Here is a 21,193-nt window from a genome sequence, read left to right on the forward strand (position 1 = left end):
TGAGGAAAGAAAAGGTAATGAGAGTTCAAAATAACAGGAAATAACACTCATCTCGTATTCGGCCTAGGCCTAATTTTTGAAAATATCTTCTAAGCTTTCAGGAAGCATAGGTGTTTTATTCAAACTCAGATATTTTAAACCCACCAATCTATATATATATTTAAAAAAAAAAAAAATCCCCCTTCCACAGGGTTCTTTATTTTCAAAACAAATTTCATCATATACAGAACATCCATATATCATATACAAATAATTAAATAAGTAATTTCCAAACATAATGGCTTGACACATACATAATGGCTTGACACCAATCTATATTGATAAACTATATATTTTAGAAAAAACGTGCAATACGACTGAAAAAGATTGTCTTTCGCAATCCCAGTCTACCACTTTTTGTTAAATTAAATTTTTCCCAGAGTTTGAACTATCAGTTTTAATGTTTAAGTATCACAAAAGGATTCTCCCAGTATTTTCCGATAATTTTGTTTAGGACTATAAATTCTTCATTCAATACGTATCACACTCGTAGACGGGATAATCTTTATGTTAACATTACTCGTTCAATCGCTTTACAGAAGTACATGCATGGAATTTAATTTGTAATAACTTTAGATCCAGTTCTACAATTTCTCGTTTCAGAACGTTTTTAGAACTCTATTAAAACGTTAAATTTTTTAGACAATGTCATCCTTGACTCAGTAGGCCCTTTATTATCTTTTTCATTCTCACTTCTTCACTTTCTTCTCTTTCTCATTCTCACCTCTTCCTTTTCCTCTTATTATCATTTTGAACTCTTTTTGTTTGTATTGCTCTTGTGTGTTTGTGGGTGTGTGCATATACATGGATGATGCCTGCTGATAGTAAATGGACGGTCCCTTTTTCATTTTTCTTTCTAAAGTACGTATATATAATAAGTTTTTATTTATTTCGCTATTTAAGTTAATATTTATGATGCCAAATAAACTGAATTATCATAACATCTAATTTAGAGGAATACGCCCAATATTAATTTGTTCTAACTACGTAGACGTTGTCAGAGGAGATATTTCCTTACTCTCTCTCTCTCTCTCTCTATCTATCTCCCCCTTCCAATATCACTCTCTCTGTGTCTTTTTCTCTCTCCCCCTCCCCTCCCTTTCTCAATCTCTCTCTTTTTTTCTTTTTTTCTATATACATCTTTAATAGTTCTCTAGGTCTTTTGTAGACTCTGTTGATCAGTAGATCATCTGAGGTGGCCTCTGCTTCCGGATGAGGAAAGAAAGGGTAATGAAAGATCAAAATAACAGGAAATAACACTCCTCTCGTATTCGGCCTAGGCCTACTTTGTGAAAATATGGGGAAAATCCCCAAACATGATCTCGCAAACAAAGTATACTATATGTGTTGCAGGCCTACTCGTACTAGGCAGATGTCCTGACAGTTTGCAGACACAAAGCCTTGCCGGTCGCTGTGCGTAAAAGTGTCTGCACAGTGAGAATAGGTTGAAGGCATACTGCAAAGGCTCAACTTAGCTGATTTCCTGCCGCCAGAGACTGGCAGAGCTAGACTCTGCTCAATGCTTTAGGATTTGCGGTAAAGGGTAAAATCGGAGTCTGTTCGAGCAGACAGGTTTTCTTGGGTGGATTATTTGACCATGACGAAGAAGGGCATTAATAATCCGTTTAAGTAGGCCTATATAAGTCAAAATACCTCTGGTTCAAGTTTTTTGTCTAAATAATATCCATATCGTTAGGAATAACGATAGATTCATGTGTTTAAGCAATTTACCTGTTTTTGTTTCTTTTCTTTTTCTTGTGCAAAAAGACTGTGACTCGCAGTCGTGTAGTGACCAAGACAAGAGCTGGGGTCTCACAGAGTCCTATCTTCCCCCTTGTGAAAGTTGTAAATTTGTATTTGTCAGTTAAAGTCATTTTATTTAGTATTCATTGATTTAGCTTGACATTGCAATAATAGAACTACAGAGGGCGTTTGGTCAAAGATTACTTTGACAGTTCTTAAGTTTTTCTAGTTTGAAGGTCAGAAACTTGTTTGGCGCCACCTGTTGTTGGCTGATTTGGAATGATCATGTTTGCAACATGATTTCTGTTTTGTGAGGAAAATCTGTGGTTTTCTGGAGCATCCTTTATTCATGAGAGCTGTTTCTACAGTACTATGGAGGCACAGAGGTTAGTTAAACCACATATTTGAACATTATGAAAATGAATGTAAAAAAGGTAGTTTTTAAGATGTTTACATTGTATGAAACTTACAGTAGCAGCAGTAATTTGTATTGCAAATGTAGAACATGTGTAAACTGTGTACCCACACATAGGATAGTACAATTACCTTACCAGAGATATCTATTGAACATTTAATATGTCATTACATCTATAATTGATGTTTTGGTTCTGCTTAAAGTTGAAAGAAATAGTCAAGTTAAACGTATGATGCAAAAGAAGACATTCTATGATGAGGAATGTGAGAATATTTGTGTGAATGACAGGTCAAGGTCATGACTTTGTTATTGTGTTCCTTGACTATGATAAAGTCATTTAAGATCGTTAAATATGGTCATATTTTGAGTTGAAACCGTGTTAAATCTGATTAGATATGATAAAGGTGATATAAGTTTAATTGTGTGTTACTTAGCTATGACATTCTATATGAAATTCAAAGAGGTTTGTCAAGTGTCTGACTTATAATTATAAGCTTTACAAGCAAACATGGAAAGGAGTAAGACACTGAATTCAGACAATGCCTTTGATTTAATAGAATGCTATAGCTGCTTTAATATTGTGAAACTTATATTCATGAACACATACTTATTATGCATTCCTGTTATGCTAATTATCATGTACAGTTTTCACGGGGTGAAGGGAAGAAGAACGGAATAAAGCAGTGGAAGGAGTGAAGATAAAAGATTCGTTCATCAAAGACAGAGTGCATTCCCCTTGATGGTTATGACTCTAAAATAAACTGACACTCCCGTAAAAACCTGAGTCGTTGTAATTATTCATCGTTTCGCCTCACAGACAGTCACACCCCTTCTTCTCGTAGGCCTGCGAGCCGGAAGTGAAGGCCCTTTTTCAGGTGCTACACAGCCCCCCCCCCCCCCCCCCCCCCCCAAGATCGAGGTGACATTTCATTGTGTGTTAGTTTGATTTCGTGTTCTCATTTGTTTTAATTTTCACATTTTGTTTGGTTAATTTTTTTGTTTTTGTTTGTTCTGTTTTTGCCTGGCCTTGAATTTTCGGACGTCAGTTGTGCTCCTCAGCTTCCCTAGTTAACAACAAAAAATCATTCCCACAGGGCCCTGTCGTAATTCCCCTCCTCCTGTCATTGGTTATATAGTATTCACTAGGGAATATATCCCATTGAAACCCTTTCTTTTTCACGTGAAAATGCAAATACTTGTTCCGTGAAACAATTCGTTTTAGCGTAGTAGGTCCATGGTTTTATTCATTCCTTGTTGCTTTAGAAGAAAATCATCAGGAGGTTTGAAGAGCCAGGATATTGCATGTTTTCCTTTTATCTTATGACCCAGGAGGTCATGACCTGTTCTGTACCGATGTTGTGTTTAATATTATTTTTAAGCTATTAGATTCCGCTTTGGGGCAAGAAAAAAAAAACACTACGATAGTCCGCCGGAAAACTTTGGGTGCAAAAAAGTTGAATCCCTCTATGCCACACATGATTTTACTGGGCGTTTCAATTAATTAAAAATGAACAAAACAGATGAAAAAAAGACGAAGAACATGAAAGTAAGCCAGAAAGAAAATTAAATAAGTTAAATAATTTGAAAGATAGAAAGAAAGGATTGGAAGTAAAAATGAAAGAGAAAAAAGTTAAGTAATAATAAAGAAAGAGAGAAAAAATAGAGCTTCACTTTTTCAAGTACCCCAACGGTGCCCATTTTACGTATGGAAATCGTTCCATTTTCTTCATAATAAGCGCCTCTTTCCCTTTGTCCCCTTTGTCCCCAGTGTCCCTTTTCACCTAAGATCAGTGTCCCTATCCAAATCTGATAGGTGCCTTGTACTTTGACAAGTGTTCATTTTCCTTTGTAGTAAAGTGCCCCTTTTCATCTCTGATGATAGCCCATGTTTTTGGTATGATAAGTGCCCATTTCCTTTCAAATAAGTGACTTTTGCCTTCTGAATTGTGCCACTTTTTTCTTTATAATAATTGCCCCTTTACCTTCCTAAAAGTACCCCATTTTAATACACCCCTGTTACTTTAATTAACGTCCCTTTTTATTATTAATAATTGCCATATGAAAAGTACAACTTTTTACCGACAATTTCCACTGTTCCTTACCAAGTGTGCCCTTTTGCGGTAATGAATGAAATTAAGATATTGATGCGTGATTTTAGAAGGAGCGAAAAAAAAAACAAATATACAATCAAACAGAAGAATGTCAATAATTGTTTGATTAAATTAAAGGTAAAAGATGGCTCTTTATAATCATAATCATACGAGCAAAAACAAAAACAAAACTTCTTTACTCTTTTAAAAACCTTTCTCAAACTATTCTCAGTTTGCAGGCACAGATTCTAATTTGACATAGCTCTGCCAGTCCCTGCCTGTGTCACATGTAAACGTAATGAAGCAACGCAGAAAGTCATCAGCATAGTCTCACAGTACAGACACTGTTACGCACAGTGACTGACAAGGCTTTGTTCCTGCAAACTTAACTCTTCTTTGCTTGTACGTGTTTCAAGTTCAATGACAAAATAATTTATTACAGCTCCCAAAGCTCTCCTTTAGTGTACGCCAGTTTTATAGCATTGTACTTTTATGCAATAGTATTTCGAATTTAGATTTCTGTTCATTTTATTAGACTTTGATTGTAGTAAAAATGGATCGATAATAATTATTTGTTCACCAAAGTCGTGAAATACCCGTAAGGTTTAAAGACGAGATTTATTTGCCCTTCAAATTATCTCCCCAAATTAAATAGAGTTGTAAAATCAATTTACGACAAAAAAAAGCAAGATGGAAACCACCGGATAAATCAGATCATTCAGTCAGTGCATGTTTCTCTTTAAAAAAAAACATGTAGCGAAATGGTTCATGTAGCTATTTGTCACCTCATGCTTTGCCTACACTACCATGTGCATCAAGTAGGGTTAATGTTAGGGTTGTGGCTATTTTTAGAAACATGCCTCCACTACTGATTAAATAATGCCTACCGAAATAAATACCGTCACTGATGCAGAATCTGATCGATTTAATATTGAATAATCTCCACCACTCCGATCTCCCCGTACTTGCTGCAATCAGAAGATGACGTGACGTGGGCGTACGAATTCGTTGATGTTGAAGGAAGTGTAGATAATGTCGCAGAGAGAAAATATAAAAACCGGCTAGTTTCTGGACTAATGCCATATTAATCCATTATCTGGGGCAATCGATAAACGCGAGCAAAAGTTTATTTTTAACGTTTTAAACGCCCATTTTTTTTTTTTAATGATGAATTTCCCTTACTTCTTTTCCTTGGTATGTTACAAGTTCCTCTTCTACTAACTTATGCCATGGTCACAAGTTAATGGCTATTCATCTCTGCATTGCCGGATCCGGAATTTTCCCCCAAAGGGGGGGGGGGGGTACGAAGCAAACGTTTGCGCAAAACGCATTGCGAGCGCGTAAGAGAGGTCCTTCCTTGGGGATGTGGTGACTCGTGAGCTTGTGAAAGCTCTCGAATTAGAGCACTTCGGCATTGTCAGAACTTTAAAGATAGCCGTCTTGATCGATAGAAACACACACACGCACTCTTTCTCTCATAAGGATAACTTTGTACATCAAATTGTTGTCATGGGGATTCACTTCTGTCCGTACGGCTTGTGTCCAGGGCAGAGCCCTGCCGGGGGGTACCAGGGAACGATGGGTATAATATGCAGTACATGGCTCCCATAACAACAAATTATTTTCGCTTGAACTTCTTATGATAGTCAAGATCTAGTTTGAAGAAAGTCTTTAGTCCTAAACGCATGAAATCAAGTCCGAAATGAGTGAATCATGCAGGGAACATCTAACCCATAGATTACTTGACAAATGCTCTCGTACATAGACGAAATAAATGTATCTGATCGACTTTATACATCCCTCTCTTCATACTCAGTCCTCATCACTATCCTCACTCATAAATAACCTTGAAAGCAATCGTAAATAAAAATAACCAAACAAACAAACAAGAAATAATGTTAGATATGGCCTGTAATTCATTTACTCCAGCTATCAGACAATGAAATAATGTTGGCTTAGTCGAACAGTAGAAAGGAAATATGTTGCAGTAAGTGCGATAAGAAAAAGAAAGGAAACACTAACAAACAAAGAAAAGATAATGAAACATATAATCAGTGGTACGTTACAATAATTCACCTTTTCATAAAATATTTCTTTAATGTCAAGAAGCATAATCTATCCGATCACATTTTATAGATTTCCATGGCAAAGATATTAAAAAAAACTGTGAGATTAAATTTCACTCTTATCTACAGACGCTAAGTTACATGACTAGAATTCCAGAACAACAGTTAAACACAATGACAAAAGTCTGAAACCAATTAAAAGTATCCTTCTTAATTATATCCGAAGTACTCAATAGGGGTCTAGCATCTTATTGACATTGCATTCGCTCGTGGAGAGAAGGCTGAGTTCTGGTAATACAGGGGTAAGACTTTTGGGGTTTTCTCATTCGTTTTAATGTGTTAATTTTGTTTAGCTTTAATAATATCATGGCAACAATTTCATCTGATATGAATCGCTCTGCAAATGCCTTTAATTCTGAAATATTACGAGCAATAGCTGAAAATATTAAACCAAACTTACATGCCACAGTACACGTGAGTGTCCCATATACCCATTTCCGTGAGCACTGAACGTGACTAAAATCGAATCTCTTTTTCCATCATTTTGATGACTCCATTAACCTCAGCGTATACAGCAATTCTCAAATACTTTGTAATCAACCTTTCCAAATTGACTCCAGAAATGTACTTTGAACATGTATTTTAAAGGGCTTGAAGTGCCATACACCCCCCCCCCCAAAAAAAAAAATATATATAATAATAATAATAAAAATGGTTGATTAATATGGCGGGATCTGTGAAGGAGCCTTAACCGTTTAACAATGTGACGGATTTTGTATACTAAACTAGAAAGAGAATCTGAATGTAAACTTCTCCCAAACTGTCAATTTGTCTCTTGCAATAAAGCAAAAACACAAAAGACTGACTAATGGACTGTGGAAAATAGAATTGGTCAAGCATGCTTTACCCCCTGAACGTTACAATAGCCCTACTAGTTTCCAAGGTTTTCAGAATGTTGTCAAAGAATTCAAATTGTAGTCTTAACCATACAGATATATCAAGGAAGCTTCGAATTCAGGGTACAGCCAACTGGGAATTCTAATTTGGCACCACCTTACAAATGAAAGGCGTGTCCCTTCCACAGGGACGGTCGTTCCAAGCCCGGGGGATTTCATCCCCTGCGTTCCTACGCCACAAATGGACGCAGTCCTCAATGTTACCACTGTTGGACGGCTCACCCGGCAACCACCGCTCGAAGTTTAGACCAGATCCATCAGACCAAATGAAAGGTCCGTCTTGTATTGTCTGGTAGGCACCAATCCAAGCACCCTGTCCAGGACAACAACACCAAAGTAATAAAAAAAAAATCATTACAATCAGATCAGAAGAAAGGTTTAGATCAGAAGAAAAGTGAATGTACTATTGTTTATGAACTGCAAGTAATAATGGCTTCTTATACAGTGCGACCCAGAAAAAACGAAACCGAGAATTATCGATGTTTTATCATAACTTAATCACAATTATAATTAATAAATGACACATATTTCTAAAGCTTAGATCCTCTTCTTTCATTTTATGCAACTCATATGATGCATATTTCACGCATGAGTGATTAAAAGCAATTTGAAGGAAGGAAACCAACAAATCATTTGGCGGGCTGTATCTGAATTTCGAAGAAAAATTCACATTTATAGAAAGTTCATTTTCTGCTCTGTCATATGACACCTCAATCAGGAAAAAATAAGCCAGGAAAAAACAAAGGTCTGTTTGTTTAAAGTGATGCTTGCATTTCCATAATTTGATCAAACAAATTCGTTTTCACTGGCTGCCAGCCGTAGCAACAAACAAAAGACTTAAAGGTGAAATTCAAAGAAAATCACAAATATATGAACTAATGCATCACTAGAAACTGGTAAGCTTGGCCATCGTACAAGTTTTAGGTCAACTACATAACGGATGATTTATAAAAATACAAATACAACCACCTCCATAGCAGCTGGGATATACGAGAGATTCGCCAGAAAAATAACGATGTGTTAATTACGTCACAATATGGATCAATACTGCCCAAGCAGACGACATCCCATAAAGAATGAACATAATTGCTAAGCTATTATTTGTCAAATTATGATGAGTTTAGTGCATATAAATGAAATGGCATGTCAAACCATTCAAAAAGGGATATGACCCGATTCCGATAACTTAAATATTTTGCTTGTAAATACACAGGATAGGGGTTAATTAACAATCAAAGAAACCAGACTTTCAAATTTAATTATAACCTTGTCGAATCAAAGTTTCAACTTTGCAATAATGAAAATAAAGTTAGTTTTTAAAATCAATGAATATCTACTTTAACTCCGTCTCGTTGTCGATGAGACATAGACGAAAGGCTTCATGCATGGCTGATTGTCAATGAAACGGAGTTAAGTCTTTTGTCGAATCTGCTTGTTGCTACGGCAGGTAGCCAGTGAAAACGAACTTGTTAAATCAAATTATGGAAATGCAAGCATCACTTTAAACAAACAGAACTTTGTTATTCCTGGCTTATATTTTCCTGATTGAGGTGTCATATGAAAGAGCAGAAAATGTACTTTCTGGAAATGTGAATTTTTCTTCGAAATTCAGATACCGCCCGCTAAATGACTTTTTGGTTTCCTTCCTTCCTTCAAATTGCTTTTAAAGGCAGACTTTACTACTTCAGCCAGAAGGGATTAGACCGCCCAGCGAGCCAGCGAGGTCACTGTGACAGGTGGCTATCTCATTAACTCAGCTCTCATGTAACATAAGAACAAGAGGATCATGGGGGACCAACAGGCACCGATTGGGGAAGTTTTCTATATAGAGGGAGCAAGAAGCTACAAGTATGACAGTGTGCCTTTAATCACTCATGCGTGAAATATGCATCATATGAGTTGCATCAAATGAAAGAAGAGGATCTAAGCTTTATAAATATGTGTCATTTTTTAATTATAATTGTGATTAAGTTATGAAAAAACATAGATAATTCTCGGTGTCGTTTTTTCTGGGTCGCACTGTATAGCGCTCATATCCGTGGCGCCTTGTTACTCGTTGCACTTATACATTATTACCCTGGTTATAGCCAAACCGCCAACGGATGGGTGGAGAGTGGCAAATATAGATTAATTTCTTGTCAAGGACATTAGTGCAGGGCTGGCTGGCTTTAGAACCACTTTCCTTAAAAACTACCTTAGGAACAAAAGATACTGTGATGCTCATGGCACTTATACATTATTACCCTGGTTATAGCCAAGCCGCCAACGTAACCAGGGCTTACTACCCATTGATTACTGGGTGGAGAGTGGCAAATATAGATTAATGACTTGCCAAAGAACATTAGTGCAGGGCTGGCTTTCAAACGCCGTTCCCCGTAATCTATAACATTAGCATGGTGGGACATTGGAAAAGAAAACAATACTCTTGACGGTTCAAATGAATAGAACAATATGCCGTTGTAGTGTCACGAATTTTAATAAATTCTGAGGACGATTTATATTCGCCATTTCACCCTTTCATCTACTCTCCCTTCCCTGCAACTTGTTTCTCTCTTTACCCCTTTCTTTCTTTCTCTCTCTTCTTCTGTCTCTCTTTCTCTCCCCCTCCCCTATCCCCTTCCCCCTTTCCCCTCTCTCTATTTGCTCTTTCTTTCTTTTCCCCCCTAATTCGATGGGGGGGGGGTTACGTGCCCCTTTCCTTCTTACGTTTCATGTGTTCAAATACTACTTGCAAGTTATTTTTCACTGGAATTATCCGTCATTATTAATTAATCATATTAAAAGGCACGTCAAAGTGTTTTCTGCTTTGTCGCTATAAAACAGCCTTTACTTAAAGTGATTTTATGTTATTTATCCCATAAAAAAAAAAATCACATATATACAGTGTGTATATGTATATATATTGCCAGAGAACCCTCGTACTAAAATCTTAAATATTCTACATGTACTAAGTCAGCTCCTATTTGTTTTTCTCTCTCCCCTCTTTCTCTCTGCATTTGTTTCTCTTTCTTTCTCTCTCATTATTTCTCTATACCGCTCTCTTTACACCCTCTCCCCTCTCTCTCTCCCCTCTCTCTCTCTTACTTAAACTCTGTATCATTATATAGCTAATAAACCTAATGTATTTTTCCCCTTTACATGTTACATCGCTACTATATATTATGTTGTTGTTGTTTTGTTTTTTTTTGCATTCATCAGAGGGCGTCCTTGTAAGTTATTGCTCGGAGCCGTGTAAACAAAGATTCTGTATTGTTTTGTTGGGAAAACACAAATAATGTGCATTAGAGTATCACCAAATGAAGCCGAGTTGGCCAATTTGGGTGCTGTACTATCAGGGGACATTTGTACTTGCGCATGCCGACGTCCTCTTCATAAGTTAGGCATACGTTAGGCATACGTTACACATAAGCTAGACACACCTTAAAGATAAAGGTGAGTTCCGGTAATGCGATTGCATTGTGAAAGAAAAGGTGTGGAATGGATCAGAAAAAAATGATCATATAGCATGTAAGTATTGGTGTGTACTGCAAGGTTCTGGAGTAATCAAAATCATCATAAATTTGGCCCAGTCTTGGTAACGTAACAATCACTATACACATAAAGATGTATATGGGACAACACAAATGGTGTCGGGACTAGTACTACCTTGATTTCCTTATCTTTCTATGCTCATCACTCAGCCAGTATACATTTTCTTCCAAAATTGTTTGGCACATGACATTTATTTGTAATCTTTAACATTCAGTGTAAGTTTCGTTAGATTCTGTGAGAATTCAATTTTTTTTTTTTACCAGAACTCAAGTTTATCTTTAAACGGAACTAACCCTTCTATCTAAGCCATACCCAGGAAACATTTTTTGTTAAAAGCAATCCAACCCATGTAATACGTTCATTTGAATGAAAGCATAAAAGCCAGAGAAGCAGAATGGCGAAAGTTGGAAATATATCGGTCCAATAATAACAAAGTTATGAATATATGAAAATATGAGATCACTACAGCTATCCGAATCTCAAATTGTCAATTTTGTCAGTGGATTGTGATGTACCGTGTGAGTCAGTACACAAATTTACATCTAGAAAATTGCTAATTATTTTAAAAATCATCTATGAACAGTATATTGTTATACATCTTATGAAAGAGCGTTCTACCCCAAATCATTTGGTATCATTTTGGTGTGGTATGGGCATTGTTTGCGAGAGTGCAAAAATCGACTGGCGCCAAAGTGATGCCTACAGTATGTGATATGTTGAGATTAAAGTGAGAGAATGAATTTAATGTATCAAATGAGATTAATTGCATATGCTTTTTGCAGAAGCAAAGTCACACACACACACACACGCACGCACCCACGCGCGCACAAATGTTCGTTGATATGTGATATTCGATATTTGATATGTGTGGCATGATTAATTTTGTTTGGGATGTTATTTGGATCTGCAATGACCGATTAAATACCCAAATCCCATTTTTTAATTCAAACATCACATAAGCAACTTTAGCGCAAGTCGATTTTCGCACTCTCGCAAACAATGTCTCCTGTTCATCCAAGCGTGAACACATACCACACAAAAATGATACCAAAATGATTCGGGATAAAACACTCTTTCATAAGGTGAATAATAATTTACTGTTCATAGATGATTTTTAAAATAATTAGCAATTTTATAGGTGTAGGCTTAAACTTTGTTTGACTCACACGGTAGTGACGGATAAGTCTTTCATTTGTTGTGTACAAACGTATCACTGATTTCTGTTTTTCACCCAAGTGCCTTCACCCTTTGGGCACTAGTCAAAATATATTATGGAGAGTACATTATTTAAAGGTCCTCTAAAAAGAAAAGATCATCCCAAGTCATACATTTTTCAAAAATTGAAATTTCAGTCATTTTGTATGTTTGCACAAGAGGGAAAGTTGTCCGCTAGTACATCACATAGACACTAAATACCGATTCAGCCAATTTGTATAACCCACTCCGATAGTGATTGTAAATTTTAAAATTCATAACTGTCTCAAGTTTTGTCCGATTTCTTTCAAACTTCAACCAGTGTGCTTCTCTGATTATCGTGATTTCTTCTAGAGCAGTTTGCTACCAAGGTTAGATTTCCTATTAATTAACAGTCTAAGCTAAAGTAGGTCATCCATATTTACATAATCCGTTGTAAAGTCTGCAGAAGAGCGGAAAAGTTCGTAAGCGAAGGCGTTCTCCTGTTCCGTGTGGATGGATACTAAATCAGCCCGTCCGTTGAAGGAGAAGTGATCCCTGCAGCGATCCCGAGCCTCTTCCCAAGTGACCCGCTCCCCGAAGTAACGGTAGCAGTTCCCGTTAAATGAAAGCCAGAACTGGGGGCATGGACGATACACATCTGCACCTAAGCCGTGAAATGCCACGGCTAGAAGGACCATTGATGCGAGCAGAAGCTTCATGTTGATTACTGGAGAGTCAAAGAAGAAGAGTGAGAAACTATTACAAATTAGCGACTTCAATATCGTATCAGGACAATTACCCCCTGGGCAATCACCCCCCGGAGAATTACCCCCCGGAAAACTACCCCCGTAGGATGATTACCCCCCGGAAAATTACCCCCCGGAGAATTACCCCCCGAGGACAATTACCCCCCAAGGACAATTACCCCCCGGAAAACTACCCCCCGGAGAATTACCCCCCGAGGACAACTACCCCCCCCCCCCGTGGACAATTACCCCCCGAGGACAATTACCCCCCGAGGACAACTACCCCCGAGGACAATTACCCCCCGAGGACAACTACCCCCGAGGACAATTACCCCCCATGGACACTTCTGGGTATGGTTGATCAGTGGTTAGAGCGCCCGCCTCATGAACGGGAGGTCGTGGGTTCGAACCCCGGCCGAGTCATACCAAAGACTTATAACAATGGGTCCTTCTGCCTTCTAGCTAGGCGCTCTGCATATTTGATTGGAGAAGGGTAGTATAATAACATATTATATTATGCAGGGCCCGCTGGAAGAGCAGTTTCATAACTGAAGTGGCTACCCTGGGTCAATAAAACGTTATTATTATTATTATTATTACCCTCGAGGACAACTATCCCCCAGGAACCCTACCCTCGAGGACAACTACCCCCCCCCCCCCCCGAGGACAATAACCCCCGGAGGACAACTACCCCCCCCCCCCCCATGACAATCACACTCGAGGAATTTATAACACTGTGACGTATAACGCAAGCTTCTCTCCAAATTGCTATTTACAGAAAATTGCATAAACCTTCATTTTCTTGGTTATTCAGTCTTTTCAAATTATTCAATTCGATATGGGGGGTGGAGGTTGCCCAATTCCCCTGTAGTTTTGCTACCGAGTCAAGAACAGAAATTACATTTCTTAGAAACTGAACAATACATTGCGAACAGATGAGTACGCGTTACAGCCTCTCTCACCATCTATGGCACAACTAAGAAATTAGGATGTAAGATTTCCTTCATGCATCCTCTGTAACTTTTTCATCAGCTGATCGTGTATTTGTCTTTGTATGTATAATGGGCCCTCATCCATGCCATGATCCATAATTAAGGTTTTCTTCACGTTATCTATTTATTTCTGTTGTCATGCTGAACTTGCTGAAGTATAATATGTTTTCGTGTACGTTGAATTATTTTGAAATAGAAATTGCCTTCAAGTTATATGTACGGTGCCATGTCAAAAGAAAATAAATATCCGCTCTCTGGTAATTCATCTCATTCGATTTTGTAACTCAGCACAGCGTTTTTCAACCGGGGTGCCGCAAGAGAACGATTTGGAAAACGTTGATTTTGTATAAAAAAAATCAAATACCAGAAACGGTTAAAATATATAATTACATGAGTAAATAACATTTTGAAGATACTAAAGTGTCTTCCTTCCTCGCTCGCTGACAATATTTTGACAGAAAGGCAAATAAGGGCAACGAGAGGCCCGAATATCCTCATAGTCGTGTATCAAGGTCATGACCGAATATATCACTTTTTATTTATGTACATTCGGCGGCAAGGTGTTAGTACTTTAAATAGTTTCTAGTGTGTGGATTACAAACTACTTTTTTACCAGTTTGAAAATGTCTTCTCCTTTTTATTCTTAAATGTGCCCATAGCACTTGACGAGAACCAGAGCAAAATTAATAGTCTGTAAAGACTTTGGGATTTGGGAGAAAATTTTCATTTCTTAAGAGGGTACCGTGACTAACAAAAAGTTAAAATAACGCTGCTCCAGAGAAATGTATTTCTATGCATTTTGAAAAGCGCTGGATAATTACCTAAAACTTACATCCTCGTGGAAATTAGCAACCGCACTGGTGTTGCATAAATTATAATAAAAGGGAAATGTGTAGTAATGAGGAAGAATATGGGTTCATGCAGGGGATCTTATGGGCTCGTAGCCATCTCTTAATGTGTCAGATCGTCTTTTGCTATTGAATCCTGATTGTCCACGGGGGTAGTTGTCCTCGGGGGGTAATTGTCATCGGGGGGAATTGTCCTCGGGGGTAATTATTTTCGAGGGGGTAATTGTCCTCGGAGGGTAATTGTCCTCGGTGGTAATTGTCATCGGGGGTAGTTGTCATCGGGGGGTAATTGTCCTAGGGGGTAATTGTCCTCGGGGGGTAATTGTCCTCGGGGGGGTAATTGTCCTCGGGGGGTAGTTGTCCTCGGGGGGTAATTGTCCTAGGGGGGTAATTGTCCGGGGGGTAATTTTCCGGGGGGTAATTGTCCTTTGGGGGTAGTTGTCCTCGGGGGGTGATTCTCCGGGGGGTAATTTTCCAGGGGGTAATTGTCCTTTGGGGGTAGTTTTCCGGGGGGTAATTTTCCGGGGGGTTATTGCCCAGGGGGTGATTGTCCTAGAACCCTTCAATATACACCCAAGAATTACTAATCATGTATGTTTAATCTTAAGTGCACTCAAAGTACGCCCCCCCCCCCCCCCCGCCAAAAAAAAAAGGTGTAATTCTTGTTTGTACAACCTCCTCACCATGAATTTTGAACCCAAACAAAACTTTGTCGGATGAAGATTAATTCATCAATATGTAATTGGAGATTCAGACGAGTTAAGATGTCGCCGAGTCGCATTTCGTCCAACTTAAAACTGCTTCACATTTGGCAGTGATACGCATGTACAGTTTAAAAAAGAAGATTCCTTTCGGATTTAGTCATAAAGTGCGACTGATGCAGCTTTTCAATGGACTTGTTAACACATTTATGCATACATTTGTTAAACAAAAGTTTATCTTAAAAACTGAAAAGCAGTTCCCGTTAAATGAAAGCCAGAACTGGGGGCATGAACGATACACATTGGCATCTAAGCCGTGAAATGCTACGGCTAGAAGGACCATTGATGCGAGCAGAAGCTTCATGTTGATAACTGACGAGTCAAAGAAGAAGAGTGAGAAACGATTCCAAATTAACGACTTTAAGTTTTACCCAAGAACCACTAATCATTTATGTTCTATCTGGCAAACAATAAGTGTACTTATAGAACGTTAGCCCCTCCCACCCCTACGGAGGTATTGCATTTGCAATGCCATTAGGCAATTTTCGTAATGTAACCAAATTTAATGCAAACGTCTTTGTGAAGTGCCTCGATACAAAATATTTCTTTCACCTGATAAGGATAATAGTATTTCAATAGACAGAATCCAAACTGCATACATTAGTTGTTGCCAGTTCGACAAACATTTCGCAAGCTCATTGCGGACAGAGAATCTGCGGCTCGTGTGCAAAATTGAGAAGCTACTATAGTAACAGCAGGGTGATCGCTGAGGTACTGAAATCCATAACGGGTTTTGGCCAAATCTACGGGCGTTCTCAATGACGCCCCAAGTGAATAAACAGCCAATCAGCGTTGACATCTGAAAAATCGCGCCGACCAATATTTCGCTTAGTGGGGGGTAGGGAGCGCTAAAATTTGTTTTCAATTTGAAAAAAGTGCCAACTAATATTTCGGGGGGGGGGGTAGAAAGCACCTTGGCCAGCGCAAGGGGGGATTTAAACCTCCTAACCCCCTAGATCCGCCCCTGACACAAATGACTCTTCGGTGAGTTTTGTTTCTTCCGATAATTGTTTCTGAACAATAACAACATGAATATGGATATAACATGAATTATTTTAAAACTTGATGATAAATTATTGTTGAAATTTGATAAAAAGCCGTTTTGTGGCTTGGTCGAGACAAGTACGTTGTGCTAGTCGTGTAGTCCCGTCTGTACTGTATTGCGTGGAAGGGAACAGGCCATTTTCGTAATGTAATCAAATTTAATACATACGTCTTTGTGAAGTTCCTCAATACAAATTATTTCATTCACCTGTCTAGGATTCGCAATAGTCAGAATGCAAACTGCATGTATTAAGTGTGGCAACAACTAATGTATGCAGAATGGATTCTGTCTATTTAAATACTATTATTATTATCAGGTGAATGAAATAGTTTGTATCGAGGCACTTGATTCACTTGGGGCGTCATTGAGAACGCCCGTGGATTTGGCCAAAACCCGTTCTAGATTTCAGGGCCTCAGCGGTCATCCAACTGTTACTATAGTATCTTCTCGATTTTGCACACGAACCGCAGATTCTAATTCCGCAATGAGTTTGCAAAAATTGCCTATTGTTGGGGGTACCACCTCCTCGCCGGGAATTTTGGACCCAGACCTCAAACCACCTAGCAATGTAATAGCCAATCCTTTAATATCTGCAGACTCATAATGAAAAAGAGAAGTGTCGTTTTTCTCAGATAAATAACATCTTAATTACCAAAGGCATTTTTCTTCTTTTCCGCGAAAGAAATTCGGGGACTTCTTCCTAGTCCCCGGCAAGAACATTCCTTGTCCACCGCTGAATATTCTAGACAAGTTAAGATTCTTTGCAAGAGATTGAAATGCCACAATAGTGTAACCCAGGTTATGACCAATGATGATCAAACATAGAAATCTTGTTCAGATTAGCTTGTCATGATTTGGATATTTTCTTGTCATGTTCGCGCAGTGTAATTGCCCGAGCTTGTTTTGTTGAAAGCCTCTGCGATCGTGTTAATAAATGCAAAGATACTTTCGATTAGTACCTTTAATCTATTAATCATCTCTTCTGCTCTCCCCAAGCCGAGAGAGAGTAAAAGCAAAAGGGAAAAAAGAATCCAATTACTTATTTTTACTGGTTTTATTGATACCCCCTTCCACTTTCCATTCTTTTCCTTTCTTATTCTATTCTTCTTGTTGTTCTTATATATTGTATTAATATGAGCGTATCCAACCATGGTATATACTTTTAAAAAGTCCGCCGTCTTCCCTGTATTAAAACTGATACCATGTTAAATTGCTTATGCGAATGGGTATGGTGATAAACTTATTCATTTTGTTGATATGGAAACAGAAAAGGGAGAAAATAAATTTTACTTTGAATTGAATTGAATTGAATTGAATTGAATAATTAAAGAATCGTATTAGTACTTACAAATTAGTCAATACTTACGTTTAGTTTGCCTTTGTGGACTTAATTTCGGCTGCTGAAAGAACTGATGAACGTCAGTGATTATCGATGTGATGCAGTCCTCCTCATTACAGCCATATTTATTGACAAACTCATCCGGACCTAGCTGACATGATCTACTCCTTAGATCCCTCAAGATTTGAAAAATACCAGCAAAAGGCTGCTTATTTTCCTCTCAAATAAGGACAGGAGGCTACCAATGACCGCGAATATCCGTGAATTACGAGAAACACAGAGAATTTCTGATTATCAACCTCTTATTTTGTTGAAAGTTGTGTTGGTATTGGGCGTCAATCTAGACAGTATTATACTAGAGATCTACTCAACGATGCCATCGCGTCTAGGTCTAGTCATCAATACATCTCTTAAGAGTTGAAAATATACCAGTAAAAGACGTGGTGTGTCCGTGAATGATCATGTACTATGTTCTTTCAAGGCTGCCATGAAGCATAAATTATTATCAGCATACAAATCATAATCTAATAAGCGCTCCAAAGCCGGCACTAGCACACACACTTGCACATACATGTACATAAACAAGAACATAAATAACACTTTTCCTTTTAAAAGAAATACGCTTATAATATAAACATTTAAACTTAATGGAATTTATTTTATACCTTCTGAAAGATTGAATATCTTCATTATGCGGCCGTTATGATTAATCAATTTCTGATTATAAGATTGGTCGCCCTGTTTGGCCCGTGTATAGGTACCTTTTCTGAGGCCGCTATCACGTTCAAGCTCTCGCTTTTATAAACTATATAATTTTTAAAGTATGATTATCTAATTGATTAATATTATGATATGATTATAATGGTTTTTGTATCTTTTGTTAATAATGTATGTAACTAGTTTGTATAAATAATTCTTATTAGGCCTATGTTGAACAAAACAGAAATAACATCAAACAAACAAATAAACTGCACAATGGGGACATTTTGATCACCAACGTATGTATGGTTGAAAGTTGGAAGCTGAAAAAAGACGGCAAGATTGACATACATGATAGAGGGGTTTTCGTTTTATGGAGCATTTTTGTGGCGAAAGGTAGGAGTTCAAATTTGTATAGTAGGTTTAAGCTATTCTTATATGTTCCTGTCGGTGTTAAACATTTTTCATTACAAACAGTACAAACATATTTCCCATGTGTGTTTTCTTCAATCATTCCGCCGAGACAGCATTCCTTGAACATCTATTTATTAACCAAAGCAAACAAAGCTTGATCATTTTAAGATCTCAGACGAACGCTTCTCAAAACTCTTCTCATATTATCTTTAGTTTGCAGGCACAGATTCTAGTTTAACACTTAAACACAAATTATCAAGCCTTGTACAGAGCCTAGCTCTGCCAGTCCCTGGCTGTGCCATATGTAAAGTACAGAGGCAATGCAGTGCAACGTCAGCATAGTGTCACAGTGAATTAGTGAATTGAGCGGAAAAGTCAGAGAAACAAAATGGCGAAACTTTGAACTAAATCAGACCAGTGCTGTTATGATATTTTGAAAAAAGAGATCGTTACACATTATGTGGATCTCAAATTGGCAATTTTGTCAGCGGATAACAGATAACTCTTTCATTTGTCGTGTACAAAAATATCACTAATTTATGTTTCTTCTCTCAAGTGCCTTCACCCTGGGGGCACTTCTCAAATATGTGATGGAGATTATTGTACAGGTCCTATAAAAATGAAAGATCATCCCAAGTTATACATTTTTCGAAAATTTGCGTTTTAGTCATTTTGTGTGTTGGAACAAATGGTAAAGTTGTCCGCCAGCAAATCACAAAGACCAATCGGCCAAAATACCTACATTTGTCATCTTTATCTTTTCTTGAAGGTTTAATTATTTAAATCATTAATATTATAATACGATTACATGTCTTCTTTTTTTGGTGAAACCGTTTCTTACGGTTTGACCTAACGCCTGACTACTCTTTGATACGGTTTGGAATGGCGAATGGACACCCAGTTGCCATGAAGGCGTTGCTTTCGCATGCATATGGTTAGGCCTAGAAATGCCCAATTGGATGAGACGCATCCTGTGTATGCATATTTATGAGCATTATATATTCTCCGTTCCGGGAAGCGTGATTTTTTCCCACTTGAGCTCCGGAACCCAGTATGAACTCATGTGCATAACGCCAATCAGAGCTCATCTTGTCAATAACAAGCTTAATGCGTGCTAAAGATGTGAAATTCGAAACGGTGCAAAGCTTCACACACGTACACACAGCGCCTTGCCTGTATCAGCATGCATAGGCATAGACTTGCAAATGTTTCATTTCTGCTCTAGCATCTCTACCTTTAGCAAATTGATTACAGATCCACAAATATCAGCTTATCAAATTGCTGTGAAAAACTGTTACTAAGAACTAAGTTGAAATTACTCTAGCAATCAAGGATGGACCTTTCTCGTCATCGAAGCCACTATATATTTATAGGGACTCATTTCTAAAGATTTTATGGTTGAGAATTTATTATAGATCAAGACTATATACACCTCTAAAAGGCTCTAATAATATCAGCTTTATTTTTTACTTCTTTTTTTTTTGCAGGAATTCTTACCTGAGAACATCACAGCAGTTTCTTAAGGTGATATTATTAGAGCCTTTTAGAGTTGTAGATCTATAATAAATTTCTCAACCATAATTTTTTTAGAAATTAGTCCCTATATATGGTGGCTTCGATTACGATAGGCCTATCATTAATTGCTAGAATAATTTAAATTTTGATCTAGCGCTAAGTAATAATTTTACACGGCCTTTTAGAGGTGTATAGATCTATGATAAATTCTCAACCGTAAAATCTTTAGAAATGGTAGAGATGGTAGAGCAGAAATGAAACATTTGCAAGCAAAACAACTCGTATTGCATCACGTGCATAAAATATATCATACTAGATCGAATCTTTATATTCGATCCAACTTGGATCTTGTTACCTGACGTACATGATTATAATAATACAAGAAATAGCCCATTCAACTTTAACTTACCAGAAGGAGTAGGAAGTATTGGAAATTCGTTTTATTACAATGCCATAAAACATTGGAATTCCCTTCCCAATTGTGTACAGGAAATAGAAAACTACGCTCATTTTAAGAGGAAATTAAAGGAATACCTCATACTTGCCAGTCAAAGAAGAGAAGTGAATGACATGTTATATGATTGAAATTTGTATTGTTCTGCCGGTTCATACTTTTTCATTTTGTATATATTATGTTTTCGTACGTTATAGAACTTCTACAAATTCATCATTATTTTCCTCTTCTTCCTCCTCCTCTTTCTTCTTCTCCTTCTTCTTTTTCTTCTTGTACTTATTATCGTTTCTATCATCAGTTCAATGTTCTTATTATTATTATCTTTAATAAGTAATTCTTTTATTTTCTTATCTGTCTGTAAATA

General features: G+C 37.5%; 1 protein-coding gene across 1 annotated transcript; it reads right to left on the minus strand.

The window, feature by feature from the left end:
* Window positions 1-7,283: 7,283 nt before the first annotated feature.
* On the minus strand, window positions 7,284-18,297 carry LOC115923016 (alpha-N-acetylgalactosamine-specific lectin-like). Its single transcript, XM_030983005.1, has 3 exons — window positions 17,775-18,297; window positions 12,460-12,743; window positions 7,284-7,622 (listed from the first exon to the last, which is right to left on the minus strand). The coding sequence occupies exons 2-3, from the start codon at window positions 12,733-12,735 to the stop codon at window positions 7,392-7,394; spliced, it is 507 nt and encodes a 168-aa protein (XP_030838865.1). The 5' UTR covers window positions 12,736-12,743; window positions 17,775-18,297; the 3' UTR covers window positions 7,284-7,391.
* Between the last annotated feature and the right edge of the window lie 2,896 nt (window positions 18,298-21,193).

The sequence above is a fragment of the Strongylocentrotus purpuratus genome, unplaced genomic scaffold, assembly GCF_000002235.5.
Source record: "Strongylocentrotus purpuratus isolate Spur 01 unplaced genomic scaffold, Spur_5.0 spur5_scaffold_13, whole genome shotgun sequence".
In the NCBI taxonomy this organism is placed as follows: domain Eukaryota; kingdom Metazoa; phylum Echinodermata; class Echinoidea; order Camarodonta; family Strongylocentrotidae; genus Strongylocentrotus; species Strongylocentrotus purpuratus.

Bases quoted from the DNA above. Each gene is read 5' to 3' on its own strand.
- LOC115923016 (XM_030983005.1), bottom strand. From the start codon at position 12,735: ATGAAGCTTCTGCTCGCATCAATGGTCCTTCTAGCCGTGGCATTTCAC. The intron at 7,623-12,459 runs GTAAATATGGAT...TGTCCTGGACAG, and splicing joins CAGACTTTACAACGGATTAT to GGTGCTTGGATTGGTGCCTA.